Here is a 26,562-nt window from a genome sequence, read left to right on the forward strand (position 1 = left end):
AACATCCTTTCTCCTGAAAAAGACAATCTAGGTATGAAGATCAGAAAATTAAAGACTTCAAGAGAAGGTATTGCAGATAAGTATATGATTAGTTAACATAAGGCTATAGGAACCAAGGAAGGAGAGAGGACTCCTTTCATAGAAGTGATAGGATTTTACCAGGTTTTTTTTTTAAAGATTTTATTCATTCATTTATTTGAGAGAGGGAGAAGGAGAGAGTGTGTGCATGCACGTGCATGTAGGAGTGGGGGGAGGGCCAGAGGAGGATGGAGAGGGACAAGCAGACTCCCTACTGAGCATGAAGCCTGGTGGGGGGCTTGATCTCAGGACCCAGAGACCATGACCTGAGCCAAAATCAAGAGTCAGCTGCTTAACCAACTGGACAACCCAGGCGCCCCCAATTTTAGTAGGTTTTTAAAGTTTGAGGAGGAAAGCAGAGGGAATGCCAGCTTAGTATTAAAAAGTTGTAGCAGGTTGGACCTGTGGGTGCACAGGGTCCTAGAGGAATGGGGCCTGGCACTCCGGCAGGGTATGGTAGAGGGAGAAAAGAGCATGAAGGCTTAAACAAAAAGCCATGATTTAGATGTGATATCTAGATTTTTCATTCCGGTTTGTTTTTGTCTTTTCTTGGTTAGATACCAGTCTTTTAAATTCTTGCATTTTAGTGAGAAAGCTAACTTTTCGTGAATGTTAGCAGCTTATTGACTTAATATTTGCAAATGGTCTGTTTGGGCAGGTAAAATTAGGTAATACAAGGTTTCAAACAGGGCAATTTTTTCCCTTTTCATTTCCTTTTTTTATTAACTGTATAATGTCCCTCAAGTTATGGCAGTGTACCTTGTTAAATTTCCAAAGTGTACCATTTTTTTTTTTACTGTGCTTCAAATAAATAGAAAAAATGGTTATAAAAAAAAAGAGTTGTAGCAAGAATGCCTATTACCTTCAAACATCAATACTGATTCAAAAGTCCTTGAGGTGGGGACTTTAATTCATTTTCCTTATTCATTAAAAGCATTCAAATAAGTATCGGTTGAGTCAAGATGATGTGTTGCTAAATAAAGCCAATAGAAAGAGAATTCTTTTTTTTTTTTAAAGATTTTATTTTTAAGTAATTACACCCGACATGGGGCTTGAACTTACAACCCTGAGATTAAGAGTCACACGCTCCACTGACTGAGCCAGCCAGGAGGCACCCCTATAAAGAGAATTCTTTTCTTTTTTTTTAAGATTTTATTTATTTGACAGAGAGAGAGACAGGCAGCGAGAGAGGGAACACAAGCAGGGGGAGTGAGAGAGGAAGAAGCAGGCTCCCAGGGGAGGAGCCTGATGCGGGGCTCAATCCCAGAACGCCGGGGATCACGCCCTGAGCTGAAGGCAGACACTTAACAACTGAGCCACCCAGGCGCCCCTATCAAAGAGAATTCTTAACTTCTGTGCTCTTCTATCTAAAATTCTGAACTTTATTTTTTTCATTTATTTTTTAAAAATTTTTTATTATGTTATGTTAGTCACCATACAGTACATCATTAGTTTTTGGTGTAATGTTCCATGATTCATTACTTGCATATAACACCCAGTGCACCATGCAATATGTGCCCTCCTTAATACCCATCACTGGCCTAGCCCAATCCCCCATCCCCGTCCCCTCGGAAGCCCTCAGTTTGTTTCCCAGAGTCCATAGTCTCTCGTGGTTCGTTCCCCCTTCTAATTACCCCCCATTCATTCTTCCCTTCCTTCTCCTGCCAATCTCCCTGCTATTCCTTATGTTCCATAAATGAGTGAAACCATATGAGTGTCTTTCTCTGCTTGACTTATTTCACTTAGCATAATCTCCTCCAGTGCTGTCCGTGTGGCTGCAAATGGTGGGTAATTGCTCTTTCTGACGGCTGAGTAAATCGAGTATGCTGATTTGAAATATTGTGGTATAAAAGAATCAGACAACTATCATGAACTTACTTTTTCTTTTTCTTTTTGCACAGGTCTGTGGCTTCTGAACTTGAAAAGATAAAGAAGTTTAACTGTATCCTTTAAACTGAATTTATTGTCCTGCATAATTACTCCCTTTCCATTCTAGGCCAAAATCAAGTCAGATGCTCAACTGACTGAGCCACCCGTGTGCCCTGCATGGGTTTGTTTCTAGGCTCTCTATTCTGTTCCACTGATCTATGTGTCTGTTTTTATGCCCATGTCATACTTTTTTGATTACTATAACTTTGTGATATAGTTTGAAATCAGGAAACATTATGCCTCCAGCTTTGTTTTTCTTCAGATTGTTCTGGCTTTTTGGGTTCTTTTGTGGTTCCACAGAAATTTTAGGATTGTTTATTCTATTTCTTGGTAAAATGCTGTTGGAATTTGATAGAGATTGCATTGAATTTGTAGATTGCTTTGGGTGGCATGGACATTTTTACATTAATTCTTCCAGTTCATGAGTACAAAGTATCTTTCCATTTATTTGTGTCTTCTTCAGGTTCCATCATAAATGGAAGTTCCATAAATGGAAACTTTCAGTATATAGATCTTTCACCTCCTAGCTTAAATGTATTCCTAGGTATTTTATTCTTTTTGATATAATTATAAATGGGGTTATTTTCTTAATTTCTGATAGTTATTAGTATATAGAAAATAATTGATTTTTGTATATTGATTTTATATCCTGAAACTTTACTGAATTTATTTTTTTTCCAGACAGAGAGAGAGAAAAGGGGGGGGGCAGAGGGAGAGAGAGAATTTTAATTTTTACTTTTTAAAAGATTTTATTTATTTGAGAGAGAGCATGAGAGAGCACAAGCAGTGGAGAGAGAGAAGCAGGCTGCCCATCGAGCAGGAAGCCCGATGTGGAACTTGATCCCAGGACCCTGAGATCATGACCTGAGCCAAAGGCAGATGCTTAACTGACTGAGCCACCCAGGTGCCCCTGAATTTATTAGTTCTGAATTTAACAGTTTTTTGGTGGGGTCTTTAGGATCTTCTGTATATAATATCATAGCATCTACAAATAGAAACAGTTTTACTTTTCCAATTTGAATGCCTTTTCTTTCTTTTTTTTGCATAATTGCTCTGGCTAGGACATTATGTTGAATAACAACGGTGAGAGTGGGCGTCCTTGTCTTATTCCTGATCTTAGAGGAAAAGCTTTCAGTTTTTCACCAGAGTATGATGCTAGCTGTGCTAGTCATTCATGGCCTTTATTATCATGAGGTAAATTCCCTCTATACCCGGTTTGTTGAGAATTTTTCTGCATCTATTGAGATCAGATCATTTTTATCCACTTTGTTAATGTGGTGTATCACATTGATTTTCATAAGCTGAACCATCCTTGAATTCCTGGAATAAATCTCACTTGATCATGGTGTATGATCATTTATATATACAATCTCTACACCCAACGTGGAGCTTGAATCCATGACCCTGAAATCAAGAGTCAAACACTCTTCCGACTGAACCAGCCAGGCACCCCTGTAATTTTTTCTTGTAGTGTTTTTATCTGGTTTTGGTTGTCAGGGTAATGCTGGACTTATGAGTTATAACATATCCCCTCTTCTATTTTTGGAAGACTTTGAAAAGGATTGGCATTAATTCTTATTAAATGTTTTTTGGAATTTACCAGTGAAACCAACTGGTACTGGGCTCTTGTTTGTTGGGAGGTTTTGGATTACTGATTCAATTTCCTTATTAATGATTGGTCTATTTAGATTTTCTATTTTAAGATTCAGTCTTGGTAGGTTGTATGTTTCTAGGAATTGATCTGTTTTTTCTAGGTTGTCCAATTTGTTGGAATATAATTTCACTTATTTTTCTTATGAAACGTTTTGTTCTGTACATTCCTACCCTATTCATCTAAATTTCTTTTGTGATTTTTCTGTAATCCTATTCAAATAATAAAGTAGCTCTGGATCAGAGGACAGGTTTCTTTCCACTCTGTTTTGTTTGTTTGTTTATTTACTTATTTATGTGGGTGAGGGGCAGAGGGAGAGAGAGAATCTTAAGCAGGCTCCATGCCCCCAGGGGTGCCAGGGTGGGTGGCTCAGTCAGTTAAGCGTCCAACTCTTGATTTTGGCTCAGGTCATGATCTCAGGGTTGTGAGATCAAGCCCTGCATCAGGCTCTGTGCTGTGCGTAGAGCCTGTTTAAGATTCTCTCCCTCTACCCTCCCCCACATCCCTCTCTTTAAAAAAATTAAAAATATACTGCACAGATTATTTATATTCCTATCACTCCTACTTTTGTTCTCTTATTCCCATATCACTCTTCACTTAAAGAAATATTGAGATTTTGATTCTTTTATCTCCTGCCTATCACCAAACTTCTTTTTTTTTTTTTTTAAAGATTTTATTTATTCGACAGAGACAGAGACAGCCAGCGAGAGAGGGAACACAAGGAGGGGGAGTGGGAGAGGAAGAAGCAGGCTCATAGCAGAGGAGCCTGATGTGGGGCTCGATCCCATAACGCCGGGATCACGCCCTGAGCCGAAGGCAGACGCTTAACTGCTGTGCCACCCAGGCGCCCCCAAACTTCTATCCAAATACACATAGATACTCTTTCCTTTCTTCCTCTCTTATATCTTAACCAGTTTCTTCACCTATAAGTTCTGAAGTACCAAATCTATTACAAATCCAAGAGATCTTCCTAACAGAGTAATAATATTTTAATAGGAAGACCAGGCTTTCTGAAATTAAATGTACTTATATAATGAAAAATGTGGGGGAAAAACTCCTTAACTAAGCAACTTAGTTTTATTGGAGAATAGTGGTATCCTAAACCATATTTCTAACAAAAAAAACGAACAGTCGTCTGATCATTATGAACCAAAATCTCCAGAAACCTTGCTGGAAGAAGTTAATGAAAAGACAGTATCAGTGGCATTGAAAAAAACCTCTGAAATCCTTCAGGATATTGACTGTCTTCTATCAAGTTCTAAAAAGTAAAAAATGGAATTATTATAAACCTTAAAGATGTTTCAAGTGACTACTATAAAATTACTAGTAAGCCAAGAAATTATATATATTACTTCTGTGCAATGATATGAAAAATGACATTTAACTTTGGAGGTTACCTAACTTGTAAATTTTAAATATATCTTTATAATGTACTTTATTAATAAAGAACTGTTTTAGAATTTTGAGCAATTTCTTATTTCAGATTTATGAGAAAATTTTATAAAATTATAGTGGCTGTTTTATCTTGTGGAACATTCACTATTAATCCTCAAGGGTTTTTTTCTTTTTTAAATGTGCAGAATTGTGTGCATTTGGTCATTTGCTATTTGGTCTCGCCAAGTATTTTTCAACAGAACTACCAAAAGAGAATTAGATCTTTATATATATATATATACAATATTGTATCAAGCACTTCAGCAAAGATCAAATCTTATCTGAATTGTCTCATTAGATATTTTCATTCCTTTTGAATATCTGGAAAAAATGTATACTACACAAATGTGTGAAACTAACATAGCTCATCAAAAGTGCTGTTTATTGCAGCCTAGTGCTGTTTATTGGGAAAGCACAAAACCACACATCTTAAGAGACTTCAAGATTAGACCAATATAGTAGAAATGTTCTAATTAACTTCTGAATTTCTAGAAAAGACCAGCTTCTTGACATAAAAGAGAAGAAACAACAGAGGAAACAAGGAGAAAAAGAACAAAGCAAGCAGAGTATAGATTAGGAATGATAATGTCAATGATTTGAATGGGCACAATGTTCTCTTGTTAGCTCTTCTCACTCTGGGCTCCTTACTACTTTTAGGTTTCAGCACAAATTATCACTTCATCTGAAGGGCTCCCCCACTTAGTCTCTATTACATCACCCTATTTATTTCCTCTACAGCACATACTACAGCCATCTAACTTTTCTTTCTTCCATAAAGTCTTTCTATAGCCTGTTACCAAGCACAGTGCTTCGCACATGGAGCATTCAGTGTGTTGTATAAATCAATCAGTGCCTTTGGGCTGTACGGTGACTACAAAGAATTGTAACAATTTCATTGTTTTGGTTGCAGGAAGCCATCCATGTTGTTCTTCAACAGCTTTAGAAAGCCTGGAGTATGAGACATGTACAATGCTGCCATAAGGGCAATGCGAAATTGTTACTGCATTCAGACAAACTGTCCTTAACATGACTAACAGACCCCATATTGTGGTTAATGTATTCTTTTTAATTAGTTTTTAAACTATGTGGGTTAAAATGTGTATCATTTTCCCCCTCAGTTGAGTCTTTTCCACTGGCTTCTAAGAACCAAGAGTGACAAGCAATGAAAAGTTCTATCACTGAGAAACTGAGCCACACTTTAGGTTTCTGTGAGAGAGGCGCCTAGGAGTTTCTTGAGATGGAAGATCTCACTTTTTACTACAGAATTGTCTTTCAACTGTAAAACTAATATAATCCCACTAGTGCCCTTACTTTCCATCTCATCCTTGTTTTGAGAAACTGTAGGTAGGAAGAAGAAAGCAATGAACCTTTTGAGACTATCCTAGAGCCAAGGCCAAGCTAGATCACCTCCTTAGTGCTAACTCAGGCAGGAAGGCAGACTGGGACCTGGCCACGGTCCTATTAAAAAGCTGCATCTTGGGGGCGCCTGGGTGCACATTGGTTAAGCGTCTGCCTTCGGCTCAGGGCGTGATCCCGGCGTTATGAGATCAAGCCCCCATCAGGCTCCTCTGCTATGAGCCTGCTTCTCCCTCTCCCACTCCCCCTGCTTGTGTTCCCTCTCTCGCTTGCTGTCTCTATCTCTGTCAAATAAATAAATCTTTAAAAAAAAAAAGCTGCATCTTGAGTCCGGTTAATTAGGGTCAAGCTCCCTTTTATGCAGTTTTTTTTCCCAACTCCTGTGCGTTTAGTAGTCATGATTATACGGTCCAGCCCTGTCATTGCTGCCACAATAAAGTGTAGCGCCCACGTCCGCCCACAAAGTGGCAAAGAATAATTATCAAGAAATCCCCAAGGGGGCGTTGGAGCGCTATGAAGGAGCCGCAGATCTGCACGATCGCGCGGTCCCTCCATCTACTGAAAAACTCCGGCGCCCAACCTGAAAGATCCCGTAAAGGAAGCCGGAAATTTCTCTACCCCTTCGAGACCCAAGATGGCCCGTGGCTCCTAGCTCAAGTGTCTGGATATAGGGCCCGTGCATCCGACATTAGGTGAGGTCACTTCTCCGTCCCCAGCTTCCCAGCCGCAAGTAAGGGTGCGTTGTGCGTCTGTCGGCTGCTAAGTCTGGGGCACGGCGCCGGCAAAGCCAAGAACGAATGCTCAGGTTTGACAGGAAACCAACAAGGTACTTTACACTTCTCACCCCGCTGTCCCAAAGGTCTCCTTACGGGGGACAGCGGGAAGAACTCGTGCTACCCACCCCCTCCACCAAATAACAGCGAGCTACCGGTTCTCGTCCGTTAGGAATGGGGCCAGTATCCCGGCGTCCTCTCCGCCGTTTGGGGCTGGAGTCGCTCTGGCCGGCGTCCGGCGTCTCTATGGTGCCGGCCGAGGGGGGTAGCGGGGCGGGGCCGCCGTTCGCGCTGCAGGCTTCTGGCTGGAAAGTCGAAGGTGGGCGCGGCTGAGCTCCGCAAGGGCCCGGGCGGGAGGGGGGCGGAGTGGATGCCCCGAAACTGCGACCTGAGGTGGGAAGCCGAAGCTCCGGGTTCCAGATGGGGTGGGCGTGCAGGGGCGGCCAGTGCGCGGGAGCCGAGAGCCAGCGGGGTGTGCTTGACCGCCCGCACTGTCTGGCGATCCCGGGATGTGCGCGAAGCCCCGGAGTGTTCCTCCGGCTTCGTGGAGCCTTCGAGATTCCACAGGCACCCAGTCCTCGCCTAGGCTCTGCGTCCCTGGCGTTTTCCTGGCCCAGGGCGGGGTGACGGGGGTCTGGCCGGAGTTGCCCATTGCCGTCTTTAACAGGGCTCGAGAGTCCTACGTGCCCCGGGTCCCAGGAGGCGTGGATACACTAAATGTGAAAGGGTCCCTTCCCTGCCTGGGAATTGCTGCGTTCCTTTGACGCCAGGGCTTCCTGCCCTATTTTCTTCATCGGCATTTTTAAATTACTGCATCACACCAGCCTTGGGAAAGAATGATTTGGGGAATTTGCTGAGACTTGATATATGTTTTAATTCAGAATTGTATGTTTTATTCCTAACGGGAATAAACATTTTAGTTCCTAATAGTTCAGAATTGTATGTTTTATTCCTAATGGGAATAAACATTTTAGTTCCTAATAGGAACTAAACATTTTATATTCCGGCTCTGTGGAACTGAGTAGGATTTGTGTTTCTTTCCTTTGCAAATTAGCTGTATTATATTTGGCATCTGCTTTAGGTATTATGGCATTAACAATTAAGTATATTAGAGGCGCCTGGCTGGCTCAGTCGTGGAGTGTTTGACTCTTGAGCTCCGGGTTGTGAGTTCGAGCCCCACATTCGGTGTACAGATTACTTTAAAAAATTAAAATTACAAAAAATTAAATACATTAACTTTCACAGCACTGACATTGAAAAAGACTTATTTGTAAAGCAATACTAAAGGTAGTTATCAGATTTTAGACTGCTTTTACCTCCAATTTTTGTAAATATTTGTGTGATGGGAGAGTAAAGCAGATGATACTTTGGGAATTTGTTCTTTGTTTTGGCAGAAATATTTGTCTTAAGATTATTAACAAACTGTACAATAGTGTATAATTAAAGTAACTGGCTAATTATGTTTGTGGAGGTAAGATTACTACTATGTATACTTAAAGGCCCCATAGTTGATGACATTTTACTGTAATGGAATGAGGTGTGGCAATTTGACCATTGTAGAAAGTGGCTGCAAGTCATAAGGACATGTTAGGCTATTATAAGATAAGCCATCCCCAAAATATTTTTAGTTCATAGGCTGAGGGTTGCTTACCTGCTTACCCATTGGATTAGTATAATAAAATATTTATTAAATACCTTCAGCACATTAGATTTTATGCATGAGAGGCTTAAAAGAAAATTATAATTACTACTCTTAAGGGAACTGCCCAACAAAAGTATGTAAAATAAACATAAATTTATTTTTACAGTTTTTGAGGTTCCAGGGTCCATTCTGTTTGTAGGGGAAGGGTAGGAAGTGGAAAAAGGAAGAAAAAGGTATGAAGAAAAATGGGTATACTTGGGTGTCTTAGAGACAATAAATAAAAGGCAGTACACTTATTAATGTTCTTTCTCCCCCCCAAAAAATGTTTTTTTCTTATCCTCATACTCAGAATCTAAGACAAGGATGTTAAATATATGCACTAATAGAGTGAAATAGATGTCAGAATTGTGTTTCTGGGACCATAACTATACCTTTATGAAAATGGAAAGAAAATTGTGTTAGATACCTATTTCTATATAACAAATTACCCCAAAACTTAGAGGGTTAAAACATTGAATGAGTATTATCTGTGTCTGTGGGCTAGGATTTTGTAAGAAGCTTAGCTGGGTGATTCTGGCTCAGGAGCCCAAGCAGTTGTAGTCCAGATGTGTGCAGGGCTGCAGGCATCTAAAAACTTGACTGGGGCAGAAGAATCTACTTCCATGTTCACTCAGCTTTTTGTTCCTCTCTCGTCAAGCAAGCTGTTTTATACTTTCCATTTATAAAATGCATTTCATGCTGCCCCATTATGTGTACGTGTTCCTATTCACAAACCATGATATAGTTATATTATTATAAACAATAAGGTTTTCTTTTTCAGGTCACTAAATTTGGATCATCATTTAAATACTTGAAGTGATCTTTTGATGTTTCACTTTGCTCATAACACGTCATTAGCTACCCCGTCTTTTTAAAATTTGAACTTACGTAAAACACAAGGTTAGTAACATTTAAATATACTTTGGGGTGATAAAAATTGTTTCAAGGGTAAAAGAAGATGAGTGTAATGCAGTGGCTTTATAGTGGCATCATGCAATCTGTAATTAAGTGGATAATGACCTCTATTTGTCCCCTTTCTGGGATAAGATTTGAAAATAAATTTGTAGTAAATGCAGATATGAGCATAGCCTGAGTGGCAGTAGAGCTTTTCTGTTGAGCTTCTATGTGTGTCCAGCCTACATTCTTACACGCATCCACCTGAGTGGCCTTCTTTCTTCTTTGGGCTAATTTGCAGGCCACAGCTTCCTGAAGGAGGGAATGTTGCTGCTAGTGTAGCACTCTCTGGCGTGGTCATTAATTGGCATTTGTGTGTCCCAGTTCCCATCCAGCTAAGTGGATACTGGCATCTATCTTTGGTTCAAAAGGATATTTTATAAACTTTAAAATTATTTGCACTGAACCTTTAAACATGTTGACTTCTTTATCCATGCAAGTGTCAAGAGTTTATTTTGCAAAGTAGAAACAAATGATTCATAATGTATGGGACTGTAAATCCTGAGGTTTATAGAAAGGTTTCATGACTTGGAGGTATCTTTTGCATTTTTTACATTTTGGTCTTGCTTGAAAGTACATTGAAATCACTCATTTCCTGATCCTGGAAGAATCTGTAGACTTTAACCCAACCTCAGTTCCTTTCAGAACAATTTTCATTATTGCAAATGACCAAGAATTTGAGGATTGTTGTAGACTCCATTATCATTAACAAAATAGTTGTTCTGTGCAAAGCAAGTCTTCTTCACAAGATGAAAGAATTAATGGAATCAGCTTATTTCACCTGGAGATGTAGAAATCTTTTGTACAGGCTTCGCATGTGTCAACTAATACATAAATAGGAACAAATTATTTTTATATTATGAATTTGACTTACAAGAATTGTATAAAATTTTATTGTTTATCGATGTTATCTATTCTAATATTTTTATTAATACATATAATGTTATAAGTATGTTTCTACTTTTCAAAAATTATACTTTTAAGAGACTGACTCTAGCATCATGGTCTGAGTTGTTTAATGACTTCTGACTAACTTCAGAGTAGCTTTATTTGTTTTGTGGGTATAATAGTAAGACTTTGAAAATGTTTTGGGAATTATGGGACGCCTGGGTGGCTCAGTTGGTTAAGCATCCAACTCTTGATTTTTGGCTCAGGTCATGATCTCAGGGTCATGAGATCCAGCCCTGCACGGACCCCCGCATCAGTCTCCACACTGGGCATGGAGCCTGCCTAATATTTTCTCCCTCTCCATCTGCTGCACTCACCCCAGCGCCCCCACTCGCGTGCTTTCTCTTTCTCTTTCCCCTCTCTCAAAAAAAAAAAAAAAGAAATGCTTAGGGAATCAAAGAAAGGGGAAAAAAGTACTGATCATATGTAAGCTCGTGAATGAGATACAAGCCAAATGTACAGTTTTCTGTATTCTTAAATGTGTATTATATGTACGTATTTTTAACAAAAATTAATATTTTACATATTTTATAGGCTACCTTTTAAATTTTAATACGTTGAGCATCTTTTCATGTCAAAAAGATGGAAATAGTGATTTTTTAATGGCTGCATAATTGTGTGGCATTTATTTCACTAGTCTCCTATTCTGGACAGTTTCTAATTCTTCCTTATGAACAATGCCATGCTGAAGATCCATATGTATTTGAATCTACTTATTTTCTTTGGATAAATTCCTAGAATTGAAAATGCTGAGTCAAAAATATTTGCTCCTTTTTGGGGCACCTGGGTGGCTCATTTAGTTAAGTGTCTGCCTTTGGCTCAGGCAATGATCTTGCTCTCTCTCAAATAAATAAATAAAATCTTTAAAAAAAAAAAACTTGCTCATTTTTAAATGATTTTTGATACATATTATCAAATTGTCCACTAGAAAATTATACCAACTTATACTCCTGCTAATACACAGTACAAGAGATAGTTTCCCTACCATTACTAACAGAAAGCATTAGCAATCTTTTGTCAATCTTACATTGAAATCTCATTGTTTTAATTTAAATTCAATTGATTGCTAATAAAGTTGAAACCCTCTAATAATTTTTTTGATCATTTGTATTTCTTCCTTTTCCAAATTGCCCTTTCATAGACATTGCCCACTTTATTATTGGGATATTTATTTTGCCTCTTAATTTTAAGAGTGCTTAATAAAGTAAAACTCCTAATCTTTCCCCTCATAAAGGTTCTAAATTTCCTCCATTTGTCTTTAACTTTGCCATGTATAAGTTTTACATTCTGATGTAGTCATGTCTATCAATATTTTAAAAATAATTTTGAGCTCCTCTGTAAAAGTCAAGCCAGCTGGCCTATGTAGACGTCTGTTTACAAATTCATGTAAATATCCCAAACTTGATAACCAAACTACAAAAGCTATCTAATAGAAATTTTCCAGGCAGCTAGTCAACAAAACTGATTCCCTTTCTTAACCGAACCAGGGAAATATTCTATTATATTGCAAAACTCTGATCCATGTGGATGTGACATTTTAAAACCTGGAGTTGTTTGATTAAACGACTCTACTGTATTAAACTATGCACTGCACCGATTGAAAGCAGATGATCCAATCTCAGGTTTCACCTGGTGATTGACTTCTCTCCGGTACTACTTAGCAATTGAAACCTAACAGACTGACCGCTTGTGTGGACTGCTCTTCCTGTCCATCATAGTATATTTGTGAGTATGCTGTTCTAATGCAACTGGAAGAAACAGAGCCACTTTCTACAATATGTGCTGAGAAGGCCAAATACTGTCTTTTCCAGCCTCCCTTGCAGCTAGTCATGCGATGGAGGCCCAGCCGATCGGACACTCCAAATATTGTATGAGATCAAGTAAACAATCACTGCCAGGAGTCTTCGATGGCAGCAGCAGACAGTGCAGCACTGTGCAGTGCCGGTGGTAATATCCGGTGACAGGTTAGGCAGGGTAAGCTGTGCTCAGTGGTGGGGAGGTCTCTACCACATCAGTTGTCTGGTGTCATTTTCACTGAGATGCTTGAGGCATAGCTTTGAGGCCTGATTCTTGAAACCTGGCAAAACTGTGATTTCCCAATATCCTTTTAATAAATTTGGGGTTTCTTTTGCCTTTACTGCCAGAGTGTTTTCTTTTCCATGCACTTAAGAATCCCAAGGGATACAGAATCAGGGTTAAATAATTGTTCCTCTACCAATTCAGAATTATATACGCATTCTCCACTCCCCCATACACATGCTTACTCGATTTCTGGACTTTGTATTCACCCTTCAGTACTTATGTTACTCTGCTTTTCCAAGTTTATTGGCATTAACTCTTTTAAATGAAATTTAGAAACATTTTGTGAAGTTCCTAAAAGGAAATCCCTTTATGATTTTAATTAGAATGATATGAAATTTATTGATTCCACTCGAGGAGAATAACACTATCAATGTTGTCTTCTTACTCAACAAAATGGCCTGGCTCTTGTATTAGTTAAGTTCCATGAAAGAAGCAAGCTACTTTGCCTGGGATTTATACAGGGGTTAGACGTTCTGTAATTGTGGGGGCTGGGAAAGCAGTCAGGGCAGACTCCTGCCTGAGTCTGTTGTTGAGCCTGGAGCGGTTACAAATCAGCTAGGTAGACGCAGTGGAGAAGGGAAGGTGGGTGTGGAGGAGAGCAAGAACGGAATGGAATCTGCGTTGGCTTCTCGCCAACTCCCGTTTTGATGCTGTGGGTGATCTACAGCACAGGCTAGCGCTCTTGACCCCGGGATTGCACATGCAGACAGGATCTGGAGAAGCTGGAGGAGCTGGGGCCAGCCCGCTTCCCCATGCCAGCAAGGCGAGCTAACAGATCATGTCCAAGCTCCACATGCAAGAGAGAACTATTACAAGAACTTTACAAGGAAGGGAATTCTGGAAAATGTGCTTCCAACTAAGCTGAGCTGACATACTATGAAGCCATCAGAGTTCTAAAGAACCGATTGATCTTTTGTGGCCTTTAATACAGCTTTGTTGTTTTCTTCATAAATATTTCCTGTTTAGTTTATTCCTTGGTATTTGGGTTTTTATTGCTCTTGTGAATGTTTTTTCCCATTTTTTTCCTTATAATGATTGCTTGTGTATTATAAAGATTATTTTAGTATTTATCTTGAATTAGCCACCATTTGCAACTTTACTTCTTACGGTTTTCAAAGACCATAGACAGCCATTTCACTTGCGAACAAATGTAATTATCTTTTTCTTCCTGGAAAGGTAATGATATATTTTCTTTCCCCCTCCCTCCATCCCTTCTTTGTCTCATTACATAGAATGGAACTGCCAGAACAATATTCTAATAGCTATACTGTTTCTAACTTTTAAGGTTATGTTTCTTGGTTTTCATCATTTTGGTTTCTCGTAAACTAGTGTTTCTCAATGTTTAGTGAATATAAGAATCACTTGGTATTCATACATGCTAAAAATGCAGATCCCGGGGTATTTTATATGCAATTCCTACTGGATAACAGATCCAGTGTATGAAGATTTTTCATGAATTAATTCCACACTTACTTAGCACTTAGTGTGCATGAAAGGTGTAGTAGTGAACAAAGTTGACTGAGTTCTTGTGCTCTGAACTTTTATTTTCCTTCCTGAAATGTGTACAGAGCATAAATACTTGAAAACAAGTTTTTTGGCTCTAAAGGTATTACTTGCACCACCATTTAAGCTTAGTTTCTTTGAACTAACTAGGCCACTCTATTTTTTTTTAACCAGTTTAAAAGTGGTGAGTTACATTGCATTGTGGTCAGAGAATTTGGCCTGAACATTTACAGTTTTTAGATTTTATTGAAGTTTTTCTTGTGGATGAGTAAATGGGTAGTTAACTTTTGTAAATGTTTCATGGACATTTGGAGAGAATGTGTTTTTCATGTAAAATATGTAATTTTAGACCTGAATATGAAATCAAACTTGTAACTATATTATTTAGATTATCTATACCTATTTTTGGCTACTTGATATAATTTACATATTTTACTGCTTTGTGGTTTGTCATGTAAGCATCTTTTTTTTTTTTTTAAAGATTTTATTTATTTATTTATTTTTAGAGAGAGAGCAAGAGTTCCAGAGAGAGCATGAATGGGGGGAGGTACAGAGGGAGAAAGATTTTCAAGCAGACTCCACTCTGAGACCGAAGCCCAATTCAGGGCTCGATCCCACAACCCTGAGTTCATGACCTGAGCTGAAATCAAGAGTCAGACGCTTAACCAACTGAGCCACCCAAGTGCCCTGTAAGCATCTTATATAACTTTATTATGACTTGAATATTTTATCCCTTTTAGTCCCTCTAAGTCTTTTGTCATGAATTCTGTATTTGATTTTAATCTTACTATGGCTGCTTTATTTGGCTTATATATTCTAGATATATATTTTCTCATTTCTTTTTTTTTAATTTTTATTTTGTTATATTAGTCACCATACAGTACATCCCCAGTTGTTGATGTAATGTTGCATGATTCATTATTTGCATATAACACCCAGTGCACCATGCAATACGTGCCCTCCTTACTACCCATCACCAGTCTATCCCATTCCCCCACCCCCTCCCCTCTGAAGCCCTCAGTTTGTTTCCCAGAGTCCACAGTCTCTCATGGTTCATTTCCCCCTCTGTTTACTCCCCCTTCATTCTTCCCTTCCTTTTACCGATCTTCCCACTTCTTATGTTCCATAAATGAGTGAAACCATATGATAATTGTCTTTATCTGCTTGACTTATTTCACTTTATTTTGTATATGGCTGAGACTTTTTGTTTGAGGTATTTTCTTATGAACAATAACTTAGATGTTTCCTTTTGTCCCAATCTGTTTCTTTATAGGTAAATTTAATAGGTTCACATTTATTGTGGTACTTGTGTTTGATGTTTGGTCCCTTTTGCTCTTTTGGGGGGGTTGGGATGATGGTAAAATCTTCTTTCATTTTTTTTCTTTTCTGTTTTGCTGTACTGATCAAGTTTTTTAAATTTCTCTTCTCTCTCCCTAGTGATTTAGAAGCCCTGTTCCTCCATCCTTTCCCCCCAGATATTATATATAGCTATTATAATTTCTAAGGCAAAATTATTGAAATTAATAATTGTCACAGAGGTGCCATAATTTAGCTTATGTAGAATCCTACAGTCATGATCCTTTTTTCTCAGAGCTTTATTAATGTTGCCCCACAGTATTTTGGCATTTATTGTTGGTATCAGTCACATTCTTCTTTTGCAGATACCCTTTTGGGGGGGGGCAGGATTTGGAGACTCTAAAGGATTTTATCTTTATTTTTTGAATTTATTTTTTCTTTCAGTGCTTAATTCTTTGTCATTTTTCCCCCCATCAAGCTTTGAGAAAATTCTTCAAAAATGTTCTTATTCACTAATTGTGTTTTTTGAAGCATTCGTTTTACTATGCATTATTCCTGTTGAGCTTTTATTTGGGCAATCAGGTTTTTCATCTACATAAGCTCTTGTTTTCAGCTCCTTTTACATGAAAGCCTGCTGTTGTTATTGACAATAAAGTATATTTTCCTAACTTTTTAACATCTTTGTTGGAGTATAATTGATACATAATAAACTGTACAATATTTAAAATGTACATTTTGATACATTTTGATGTATATATGAAACTATAAACCATGAAACTATCACCACAATCAAGATAATGAACACATCTGTTCCCCCAAAGTTTCTTTTTTCTTTTTTTTTAAATATTTTATTTATTTATTTGAGAGAGAAGACAGCCAGCGAGAGAGGGAACACAAGCAGGGGGAGTGGGAGAGGAAGAAGCAGGCTCCTAGCGGAGGAGCCTGATGTGGGGCTCGATCCCAGAACGCCAGGATCACGCCCTGAGCTGAAGGCAGCCGCTTAACGACTGCACCACCCAGGCGCCCCCCCCAAAGTTTCTTTATGCTCCTTTTTTATCCTTCCAGCCCCCCCGATGTGCTTTCTGTCACTTAAATTGGTTTGCATTTTCTTGAATTTTATATAAGTGGAATCGTGTTCTGTACTCTTTTAAAAACATTTCCAAATGAAGATTTCAAATATATAGAAAAGTAGAAGATACTATAACGAACTATAGTATATCCATTACCTATCTTAAACAATTATAACATTTCCCATACTTACTTCATTTATTTACTTTTTAAAATTAAGACTTTATTTTTTATTGCAGTTTTAGGTTTACAGAAAAATTAAGCAGATCGTACAAAGTGTTCCCATGTGTTACTTCTCCCTCTGCACACATTTCTCCTTATTATTAACATTTTGCATTAGTGTGATACCCTATTACAGTTAATAAACCCACATTGATATATTGATTGAAGTTCATAGTTTACATGAGGGTTCGTTTTTTGTGTTGTATAGTTCCGTGAGTTTTGACTGTGTACTCTGTTTTTCTTTTTGATTTGGTTTATTTCATTAAGTATTATTTTGAAGTTCATCAGTGTTTTTGTATGTATTGCTTTTTTGTCTTTTTCTATTGCATGTTTTGTTTATCCAGTTGGGTTGTTTCCAGGTTGGAGCTAATGTAGATAAAGCTGCCGTGAACGTTCGTGTACAAGTCTGTGTGTGGATGTACGCTTGCATTTCTCGCAGGTAAATACCTAGGAGTAGAATGACTGAATCTATGATAGAAGGATGTTTAACTTTTTGAGAAACTGAAAAGTGGTTTATCATTTTAAATTTCCTCCAGGCAGTGTATGAGAGTTCTGGTTGCTCCACATCTTTTCTACATTTGGGATGATGAGTCTTTAATTTTAGCCATTCTAATAAGTATGTCTTATATCTCATTGTGGTTTTAATGTGCATTTCCCTAATAATTAATGAGGTTGAGTATATTTCATGTGCTTGTGGATCACCTGTATATCATCTTTGTAAAGTAACTTTTCAGATCTTTTGCCCATTTTTGTATTAGTTTATTTTTCTGTTACTGTGTTTTCAGAATTCTTTGTTCTAGATATAAATCCTTTTTCAAATATGAGATATGCAGATATTTTCTTCCAGTTTGTGGCTTGTCTTTTCATTCTCTTAACATAGTCTTTCAAAGAGCAGAGGTTCTTAATTTTGATGAAATTCAGTTTATTAATTTTTAAAAAACAGATCGACCTTTTGATGTTGCTTTTAAGAACTCTTTGCATAACCCAAGGACACAAAAATATTCTATGTTTTCTTCCAGAATTTTTATAGTTTTATGTTTTACTTTTAGGTCTGTGATCCATTTTGACTTAATTTTTGTATATGGAATAAAGTATGGTTTGAGGGTCATTATTTTTGCATGTGGATATCCACTTGTTCCAGCACCATTTGGTGAAAGGACTGTCTTTTCTCTATTTACTTGCTTTTGCATATTTTTCAAAAATCAATTGACAGTGTATGTGTGGACCTATTTCTTTTTTTAATATATTTTTTATTTTCTATTTTTTTTTTAAGTTGGCTCTACACCTAGTGTGAAGCCCAACATGGGGCTTGAACTCACAACCCTGAGATTAAGACCTGAGCTGAGATCAAGACTCAAGTGTTCAACCAACTGAGCCACCCAGGCACCTCTGTGTGGATCTATTTCTGATCCCACTTTCTATTCTGCTTCATTGCTCTATTTGTCTGTCTTTATACCAACACCACGCTGTCGTAATTACTGCAGCTGTGTAAGACTTGAAATCAGATGGTGTAAGTCCTTCAACGTAGCTCTTCATTTTCCCAAGTTGTTTTCCTGTTCTAGTCTTTTGTGTTTCTCTATAAATTTTGGAATATATGTAATGAGCTATGAATAGTTTTTATTACAGAATGGAAGTTGAATCATTCTTAATACATCATTTAGTTTTTCTTTTAGTCTCAGAACTAAAAACAATACAAAACAAAAACTTCAGGTATCACATAATATTGATAACTTTAACTGGATAAATGATTTCAGTAGTCTATGCCAGGTAAGTACGCAGCACAGAATTATGATTGCCTTTTTATCAATTAAAGTTCTGTGGTTAGAGGCAACAGAAAAGCAAAAGGGATTTATTGGAAGATGCTGGGGTAGCTCATAGAAGTAAAGGGTAAGCTGTAAGGGCAGCTTTGAGAAACTTCAAGACTGAACCTGAGAAGTTGACGTCCTTACGGTTCTTTTTTCTTTGGCTGCTCCATGTAGTGAAGCCCAGCTCTATAAGAAGAAAAGGAACACTCTCCCACCAGCTCCATTTAGGAAAATTCTAGAAGGAGGTTTGATTGGGTCAGCCTGGGTCACCTTAATTAGCAGATTATTTATTACTAGCCTAATCACTACTGGAATTGATGACTAATTAGTAATTATGAATTAATTACTTCTACTGATAAGAGAGACAGGAATTCTAATTGGTCAGCTTCAGAGTTTGGATATTGTGATGAGCAGTTTTCCTAAAGGAAGGAGATGCTGTTTTCAGAAGTTTGGAAAATAGTTGCTGGGTACACGGACACAATGGATGGCCACTACCATGTAGCACACGTTGCTGAGAAATAGATCTGTTTGATGACCTCAAAGTAATAGATTGCAGTTGGTGGGCTTTCTTAAATTCACCTTGATACATACTAACACGTAAACTGTTGTTCCTGGAAAGCTAACCTGTTCTCTTTGGGGTGCATAGCATATTGTATAAAACATGTAAGCAGTACAATTTTGTTATACTTGAAAGTTACTAGGAGAATAGTCTTAAATGTTCTCACCACATGCACAAAAAGGTAACTGTGAAGTGATGGAGACGTTAACTAACCTTACTGTGGTCATCAGTCCACAATACGTCTGTATATGAAATCACAGTATACACCTTAAACTTAGCAAGTGTTATATATCAATTATATCTCAATGAAGCTGAGAAAAATAAAATGAAATTACTGACAACGGTAAAAAAAAAAACCACCAGTTTTTACAGCTTGGTTTTGTATTTGTGAAATTATTGCTGATATTGTTTTGCTTAAATGTTATATGGCATTATTCTTTTCCTCTGCTTTCTATTTTAGGGTGACTGGGGATGTGAACCAGAAGAAGCTGCTTGTTTCCTGATGGCTTTTAGTGCACACTGACGGGGCGTCTGAGATGGCATCTGAGGCTGAGAAGACCCACGCTTTACTCCAGTCGTGTAGCACCGAGTCTCTTATTTCCAGCCTCGGTCTGGGGATATTTTGCCTCGTAGCCGACAGACTTCTTCAGTTTTCAATAATTCAGCAAAACGACTGGCTTCGCGCCCTGTCAGATAACGCCGTCCATTGTGTGATTGGCATGTGGTTGTGGGCAATTGTCATCGGAGTCAAGAAGACAACTGACTTTGGAGAAATCGTTTTAGCTGGATTTTTAGCCTCTGTTATTGATGTAGACCACTTTTTTCTAGCTGGATCTTTATCTTTAAAGGTAAGAAGCGTATAAGTTTAGTTTTTCTGGTCTTTTAATTTCTGTAGCGCCATTATAGTGATCTTCACAGCATCACTTGAGAGCTAGGGAAGATTATCCTTATTTTAAAATAAGAAAGCCCATTCATCCTTTTTTTTTTTTTTTTTTTTTTTTTTTTTTTTTTTTGAGCGCTTAGTACTTCCCTGAAGGTGAACACAGACATGGTGCTAATCAAGTTATTGGCATCACCAAGTGCCAAGGATGCATACAGAGCTAAGGACTCAGTAAAAGTACCTGAGGAGTTCGGTGCTGGCTTTACCAAGGATGGCACTTAGCGAAGTCTTGAAGGAAGCATTCATCAACTGGTTTAAAGTAATGGGGGTCATTCTCAGGGCTCTCCTGGGTATTTTTCCACAGTTCGTTCTTCAGGACCACACTGAGAATTTCCCCCTTATTCTTCATATCTCACAGTTCGTATGCAGCTTCTGAGTGTTCCCTAACAGGGGAAGAGCTTTAAGATGATTCCTAATCCTGGGGAATGACTCCACCGGAGTCATTCCCCAGTCCCTTGTGGGGCCAAAGATGTGCATTTCAATGGGCTGATTAGGCCACAGTCCCTGGTGGAGAAGTTTGAGGGATTTCACTGCGGTGTTTAGCTGTACAGTGGCCTGTTAGCTTTGCAAATGAACGAAGCTTGAAATACGGCTCACGTATTTTCTAAATGTCAACAGATTTGCCGCCCTTTTCCGTGTTTATGATGTGTAAGCACTCACAACAGGGCTGTGCTTTGTTCAGCACCGGTCTGGAACAGTGCCTGGTCATCTAGTTGGCGTTCAGTAAACACTTGTTGAACGAACGAGAAATGATGACCTGTTCCTTGTATGTGTCACATACCAGGTATTTCTCAGAGGTTGTCTCACTTATTAAAAAACTTCAGTAAGGAATCAGTAATGCCTGATTAAAGACAAACTTTAGCTTTTTTGCTCTAAGTGGAAGCAGAATAACATTGTGTTTGAGATTGGAATCAGTAGACATGAGTTTGAATCCTAGTATGTGGTGTTAGCAGAGCACTTTCTTCTTTAAGTCTCAATGTCCTCGTCTGTAAAGTGTGGATTCTGTCATTACTGACCTCATGGGGCGGTCGTGGGTGTTAAATGAGCACGTTAAAGGACAGATCCCAGCAAATAGTTCACAATAAATGTTAGTAGAGATTGGGAGAAGCTATCAAGCATCATAAAAAGTGTGGTTCATAAATGCATTCATCTAGAATTTATCGTAATTTTTAAAAACATTTAGGCTATGCACTGTATTTATTCTTTGATTCACTTAGAAGCAGTAGTGTTGAGAATATGAGCCATCGAGTCAGACAGACGCAGTCTACACTTATTCACTGCACAACCGGGGGAAGCTACTTGGCCTCTATAAGCCGCAGCGTCCCCCTCTGCAAAGTAATCCCTAACCCATGCGACTGTCGTAAGGATTAAATGAGATGGTGCACATAAAGTGTAGCACAGGGCTGGTATCAATCCTTTTTTTAAGTGAAATATGAACATTTTTTCACATTAACTGTAAGATTGTGTGTGATCATCAGTTACAAATACCAAAACGAAAATAAGTATTTATGATACTAATTTTTAAATATCTCTTGTTCCTTCTGTTTGTAAGTGATCTATTTTTACTTCCTTGATTTTATGATCATGTCCTTTTCTTCTTTCATTATTTTTCTATGAATGAAAAATCTGGGTTGAGATTTTACACATCAGCCAAGCAACAGAAATTTCTTGTTTCTTCTTTAGCATCTATTAATATAAATAGACTTTACAAATGAAAGCGTAAAGAGTCAATGTCCCTTCAGACATCCAGAGCATAACTGCTAATCACATCAACTTCAGACTGTTGCTGTCTTCCAAGGAGGGATTACCGCAGGCTTCCTTGTCCGCCCTGCTGTTGAGGAGCGTGGTTCCGTGTGGCTGTGGAGGGAAAAACCCAGGTGGAGACAGGGATGGAATAACAATACAGAAATGTGGGGCGCCTGGGTGGCTCAATCCGTCAAGCGTCTGCCTTCGGCTCAGGTCACGATCCCAGGGTCCCGGAATCAAGCCCCACATTGGACTCCCTGCTCAGCAGGGAGTCTGCTTCTCCCTCTGCCTGCTGCTCCCCCTGCTTGTGCTCACCTTCTCTCTCTCTGTCAAATAAATAAATAAAATCTTAAAAAAAAAAAAAAACAACTCAAACAATACAAATGCTATGTGTTCTGGCGAAGTAGAAATAAAACAGCTAAGAATATGGAGAAGGGATAGGAATGTGGCATAAACTCTTTGATGGATGTTCAGTCAGTAGGTGAGAGTTAAAGACACTGGTTTAAGGGTCATGTGACTTCAGATGGTGCCAACGTACAGTGTCTTTGACGGGTGCCTTGTATTTTAATGGTGGGAAGGTTATGCCTCTGTTTTTTTAATGGGAACCTAATGTTTTTTTTTTTACTCCCCCTTTTCCTCTTTACCACCCGGTGTCCAGATGATTCCTCTCCCTTCCTTTTTGCCGTCTTCTCCCCCAGAACCAATACCTTTTAAAGCCTTGAATCATGCATGCTTTCAAATCCTTGCTTTGTAGCCAGTGCTCTCATCAACCAGGACCCTTTTCAGTGTTTCTCTTTCTAGTGGTAATTTTAGATCAGTCTTAGGTGCCCCCGTCTTTCCTGGCTTGTGGTGGGAGCGTGAGAGAAAGTGCGCTGACGTGCTGTGTATTTTAATAGTTTAGAGTATTTGAAGTTTTAGGCGCTCTCTGCCTTCTGTCTGTGCTGAGCGGGGTTTGGTATAGTTTTATTTGCCCTTGTCTGTAATGTTTTTGAGGATGTGCGGGGAGATTCAGATTTAGGCAATCTTCACTGCCCTCGGCTTCCTTTTTATTTAGAAAGTATCTAATTGAAACTTAACCTTTACAGTATGTGAGAACAAAACCTTACTCAAGAACCCTTCAGGGATTAACCCTGAAATTTTCATTTGTTTAGTTACTGATTACATTTTTTTGTAACGGTTTAAAGTTTTTACTGGAGTTTAACTCAACTTTTAACACTTATTTAAAATAATATAATCTTTCTAAATGTTGTCATAAGTGCATTCTGAAAATATTCAAGGCAAATATAAAGTGGTTACAACAAAAACATTTCCCTTTCATGCCCTTATTAATAGAATATTTTATGCAGTTGTGAGATTTTTTTCAATGCTTAGAGGCCCCAGATAAACTCCAAATACACACAAACCATACATTTGGAGTATAAATTACATTTGTATTGTGACTTTTCTAAGCAAATAATAGGAAACTTTAAAAAATTAATCACCATGTCCTTGAGATCTTGGTTTCATTGTTAATGCAGAGAATATCCCACTCACTCTTCTTTGCTTTCTGTGTAACAGATTTAATACATGTGGCCTAGAAAATGTTCCCATTGTATTTCTAATAGACGCCTAGAAAATGTTTTAGAATATTAAGAAGCATTTACCAAATTTTGTTTGCCAAGAAGGAAATGATACCATAGCTACTGCTCTCCCCGGCAGGCTGCTTTGACTCTTCCACGAAGACCTTTCCTTCACTGCTCTACCGTCATACCGGTTGTGGTTGTGACCCTGAAGTTTACTATGCACCTTTTCAAGCTCAAAGACTCATGGTGCTTTCTTCCCTGGATGTTATTTATATCCTGGACCTCACATCATATCCGAGATGGAATTCGTCACGGCCTGTGGATATGCCCATTTGGAAAAACTTCTCCGTTGCCATTCTGGCTTTATGTCGTCATCACCTCCTCTTTACCTCACATCTGTTCGTTTGTTATGTATTTCACAGGGACCAGACAAATGATGTCGTCAAAACATGGAATCCATATTGACGTTTGAGGTAACTGTGTGTGCGTCTTAGGGAAGCAGGTGGTTCAGATGATGATAATTAAGGGTGGCTGACATTATCAAGTGAATTTTTAACAGTATATTATATTAATTATTATAATTCCTGAATCCTCTTGCTCAGGAGGCATGTACACTTTTTAAGAAAAAAGTATATATTTGTTGTAATTCTACTTCTCTCTTCTCTAACCTCTAGTACAATATTAGAGTTTCGTTTATTCCGTGATAGATTTTCTTTTTCTGTTTATCTGGCTTTACTACTAGCTCTAGTAGATTGATACCCAGTTAAGTATTCTGGAGGTATGGGTTCAAGGCAGTCCATTTCAGGATGAAAAACAGATCAAATCGTGGGGTGACTAATTTGTAAAAAGTCAGCATTTGTGTCCACGTGTTCTTGAAATACCGGAACAGTGAAACAGCCGAAATAAATGAAATCATGAATAAGATGTGTAGTGAACACTCCCGTTTCTCTATTTCATGTATGTTGATCCTGACTGAAGTTTGATTGGCCAGCTATGTTAGTGAGTTGTGATTACCAGCAGAATCTGTTTCAGCGCCCTTGTGAGACATCACTCTACTCTCCATAAAAGATAGTGACTAACAGAAGATCTAGATTATTGTTTCAGGAATCACCTTAGGAAGTAATTATTGTAATATGTCGACTGTGGTAACATCCTACTCAAGTATTATTTTTTTAGTTTCTTTGTCCAAAAATCTCATGTGTTAAGGTTTTAACTGTTCTGAAAAACATAACTAAGTTTAACAAAATATTCGTTAAAAATTAACAAAATATTGATACTTGGCTTATAACCATGGAATTTGAATTGACACAAAAAAGAGCTTACCAGTTACTTCAAATGTAAAATCCCGAATGTGCCATTAAAATTGTTTTAGTTGCAGCCAAGTTGTTTACACACTGTTTTAAAATTCATCAGTTAAATAATGTTTAAATATCTGCCTGATACTGAGAAACAAAGCATATGTTTTTCAAAATGAAGGATTTTTAGGACATTTGCTTTTTCCTTTGTTCTTGCAGGTTGATCTGTTAAAAATGATTAACCTTTATTAGAGAAGGAAAATTTAGTTGCTGTAAAATTTTACACTTTCACAGTTCAATGTTACTTTGATATAAAAGTCAGTGTCCTAATGGCACTTGCTTTTTTTTTTTTTCAGTATCCTATGTAGCATTTGCTGTCTTTAGATTTTCTTACACATTTGTGATTTGTAATGCTAGTGATTGTGTGCCTTACTCTCTGAGAAATGCTGAAGCAATGCCTTATCCAAAGCATATTTTTCTTATTTATTAGGTTAAACAGAGCTCTGTAAATCGTTGTAAAGTTTCACGTTCTTTGGTTTTTCTTTTTGTTGTTAACCAGTCGGTTGCACTCTATTATGTTTTAGAATCTGTTATCTTTCAAGAGCAATTGTGTCAGTTTGGTTGGTATAATAAATATTATATAGTGGGGGTAAATTTGAATAAGGTAGAGATTTTTTTAAGTATATAATTTCCGAAATCCATGGAAATAAAGCATATATCTTGTATCACTTTTTCTGACTAAATGATGAAACTCTACTTTTTTTCTTTCTCCATATTAGACAAAGGAATGCCATTAAAATATAGGGCCTTATTTAAGAATGTCACACTGGCATTTTGGGGGCTGTTCTCTAACTTTTTGTATTAGAAGGGAATTCACTTTGCTCGTGACTCCTTGCTTAAATAGTACAAATTTTAAGTGTGGTTTATCCTTGTTCCTTCCTCTGCCATCAGAAATGCTCCTTGTCCTCTAAATGGTCTATAACAGCTGTGGTTGTAACCTTTAGAAATATAACAGCCAACTTCCCATGCCACCATTTTGTTTTTTAATCTTATTGAAAAAGTTTCTGTCAGTACAACATTATATTGGAAATTGGAGATCTTGTTTGCATGTATGTGTTTTCTCCATCCACTAGATGTCCTCCATTCACTTAGTGGAGGCTGGTCCACTGATCTGACCTTCCAATCTACTGTACTCTTGAGGCATGTTAGTTATGCTAACGACTCAGAAGAACTTCCACCATTAGACTGTTTTCTACTCATCCTCACCTCCTTTCTTCAACTTAGGCAGCCATCATCACTACCTCCAATCAGGCAGACACTCCCTGGCTCCTTTTTCTTTTGCAATTACTTAGTTTCCCCCATTTTCCCAACTAAAAAGGAGAGAAAATAGGGGCTATTCTGGTCCTTGCTCACTACTGTCATGGCTAAGCCTTTTATCCACCATAGTTCTCCGTTTCCTTCATTTGATAACCCAATATATTACTCATTCTCAATCTTTACCCTCACAGGCTACCCTCTAAGACTCACTTTCACCTTCTTTGATGATATGAGCACCTGGATCTCTTTCTTCCTTTTATTCCAACCCTTGATTTTACCCTCCGTCATCAGATGACTCACGTGAATATTCCTTTCTTCAACCACTGACTCATCAGCACATCACATGAGCCAAGCACCAGTACA

General features: G+C 38.1%; 2 protein-coding genes across 11 annotated transcripts in view; both read left to right on the plus strand.

Annotated features, from left to right (window-relative positions):
* CUNH5orf34 (chromosome unknown C5orf34 homolog) overlaps positions 1-5,124 on the plus strand; it is a 30,166-nt gene extending 25,042 nt beyond the window's left edge. Inside the window, exons 12-13 of the mRNA XM_008692573.1 lie at positions 1,980-2,020; positions 4,734-5,124. Coding sequence (XP_008690795.1) covers positions 1,980-2,020; positions 4,734-4,927 — 235 coding nt within the window. The 3' untranslated portion in view covers positions 4,928-5,124. The remainder of the gene's footprint in view (positions 1-1,979; positions 2,021-4,733) is intronic.
* Positions 3,105-25,607, plus strand: TMEM267 (transmembrane protein 267). 10 transcript variants are annotated; one of them, XM_040630459.1, is made up of 5 exons: positions 3,105-3,201; positions 9,684-9,802; positions 17,320-17,414; positions 19,800-20,187; positions 23,724-25,607. In XM_040630459.1, exons 4-5 carry the CDS (start codon positions 19,876-19,878, stop codon positions 24,057-24,059), a joined length of 648 nt encoding a protein of 215 aa, XP_040486393.1. In that variant the 5' UTR covers positions 3,105-3,201; positions 9,684-9,802; positions 17,320-17,414; positions 19,800-19,875; the 3' UTR covers positions 24,060-25,607. The 10 variants fall into 10 exon arrangements, with proteins under 10 accessions (XP_040486393.1, XP_008690786.1, XP_040486394.1 ...); XM_008692564.2 differs by having other exon boundaries at positions 17,335-17,414; XM_040630457.1 differs by lacking the exon at positions 3,105-3,201 and adding an exon at positions 7,506-7,540 and having other exon boundaries at positions 17,335-17,414.
* The last annotated feature ends 955 nt before the right edge of the window (positions 25,608-26,562 follow it).

This window comes from Ursus maritimus, unplaced genomic scaffold (assembly GCF_017311325.1).
Source record: "Ursus maritimus isolate PB19 unplaced genomic scaffold, ASM1731132v1 scaffold_15, whole genome shotgun sequence".
Taxonomy (NCBI): domain Eukaryota; kingdom Metazoa; phylum Chordata; class Mammalia; order Carnivora; family Ursidae; genus Ursus; species Ursus maritimus.

Coding starts and splice junctions, on each gene's coding strand:
- TMEM267 (XM_040630459.1), top strand. CDS start 19,876: ATGGCATCTGAGGCTGAGAAGACCCACGCTTTACTCCAGTCGTGTAGC. Junction 20,188..23,723: donor CTGGATCTTTATCTTTAAAG/GTAAGAAGCGTA, acceptor TCTCCCCGGCAG/GCTGCTTTGACTCTTCCACG.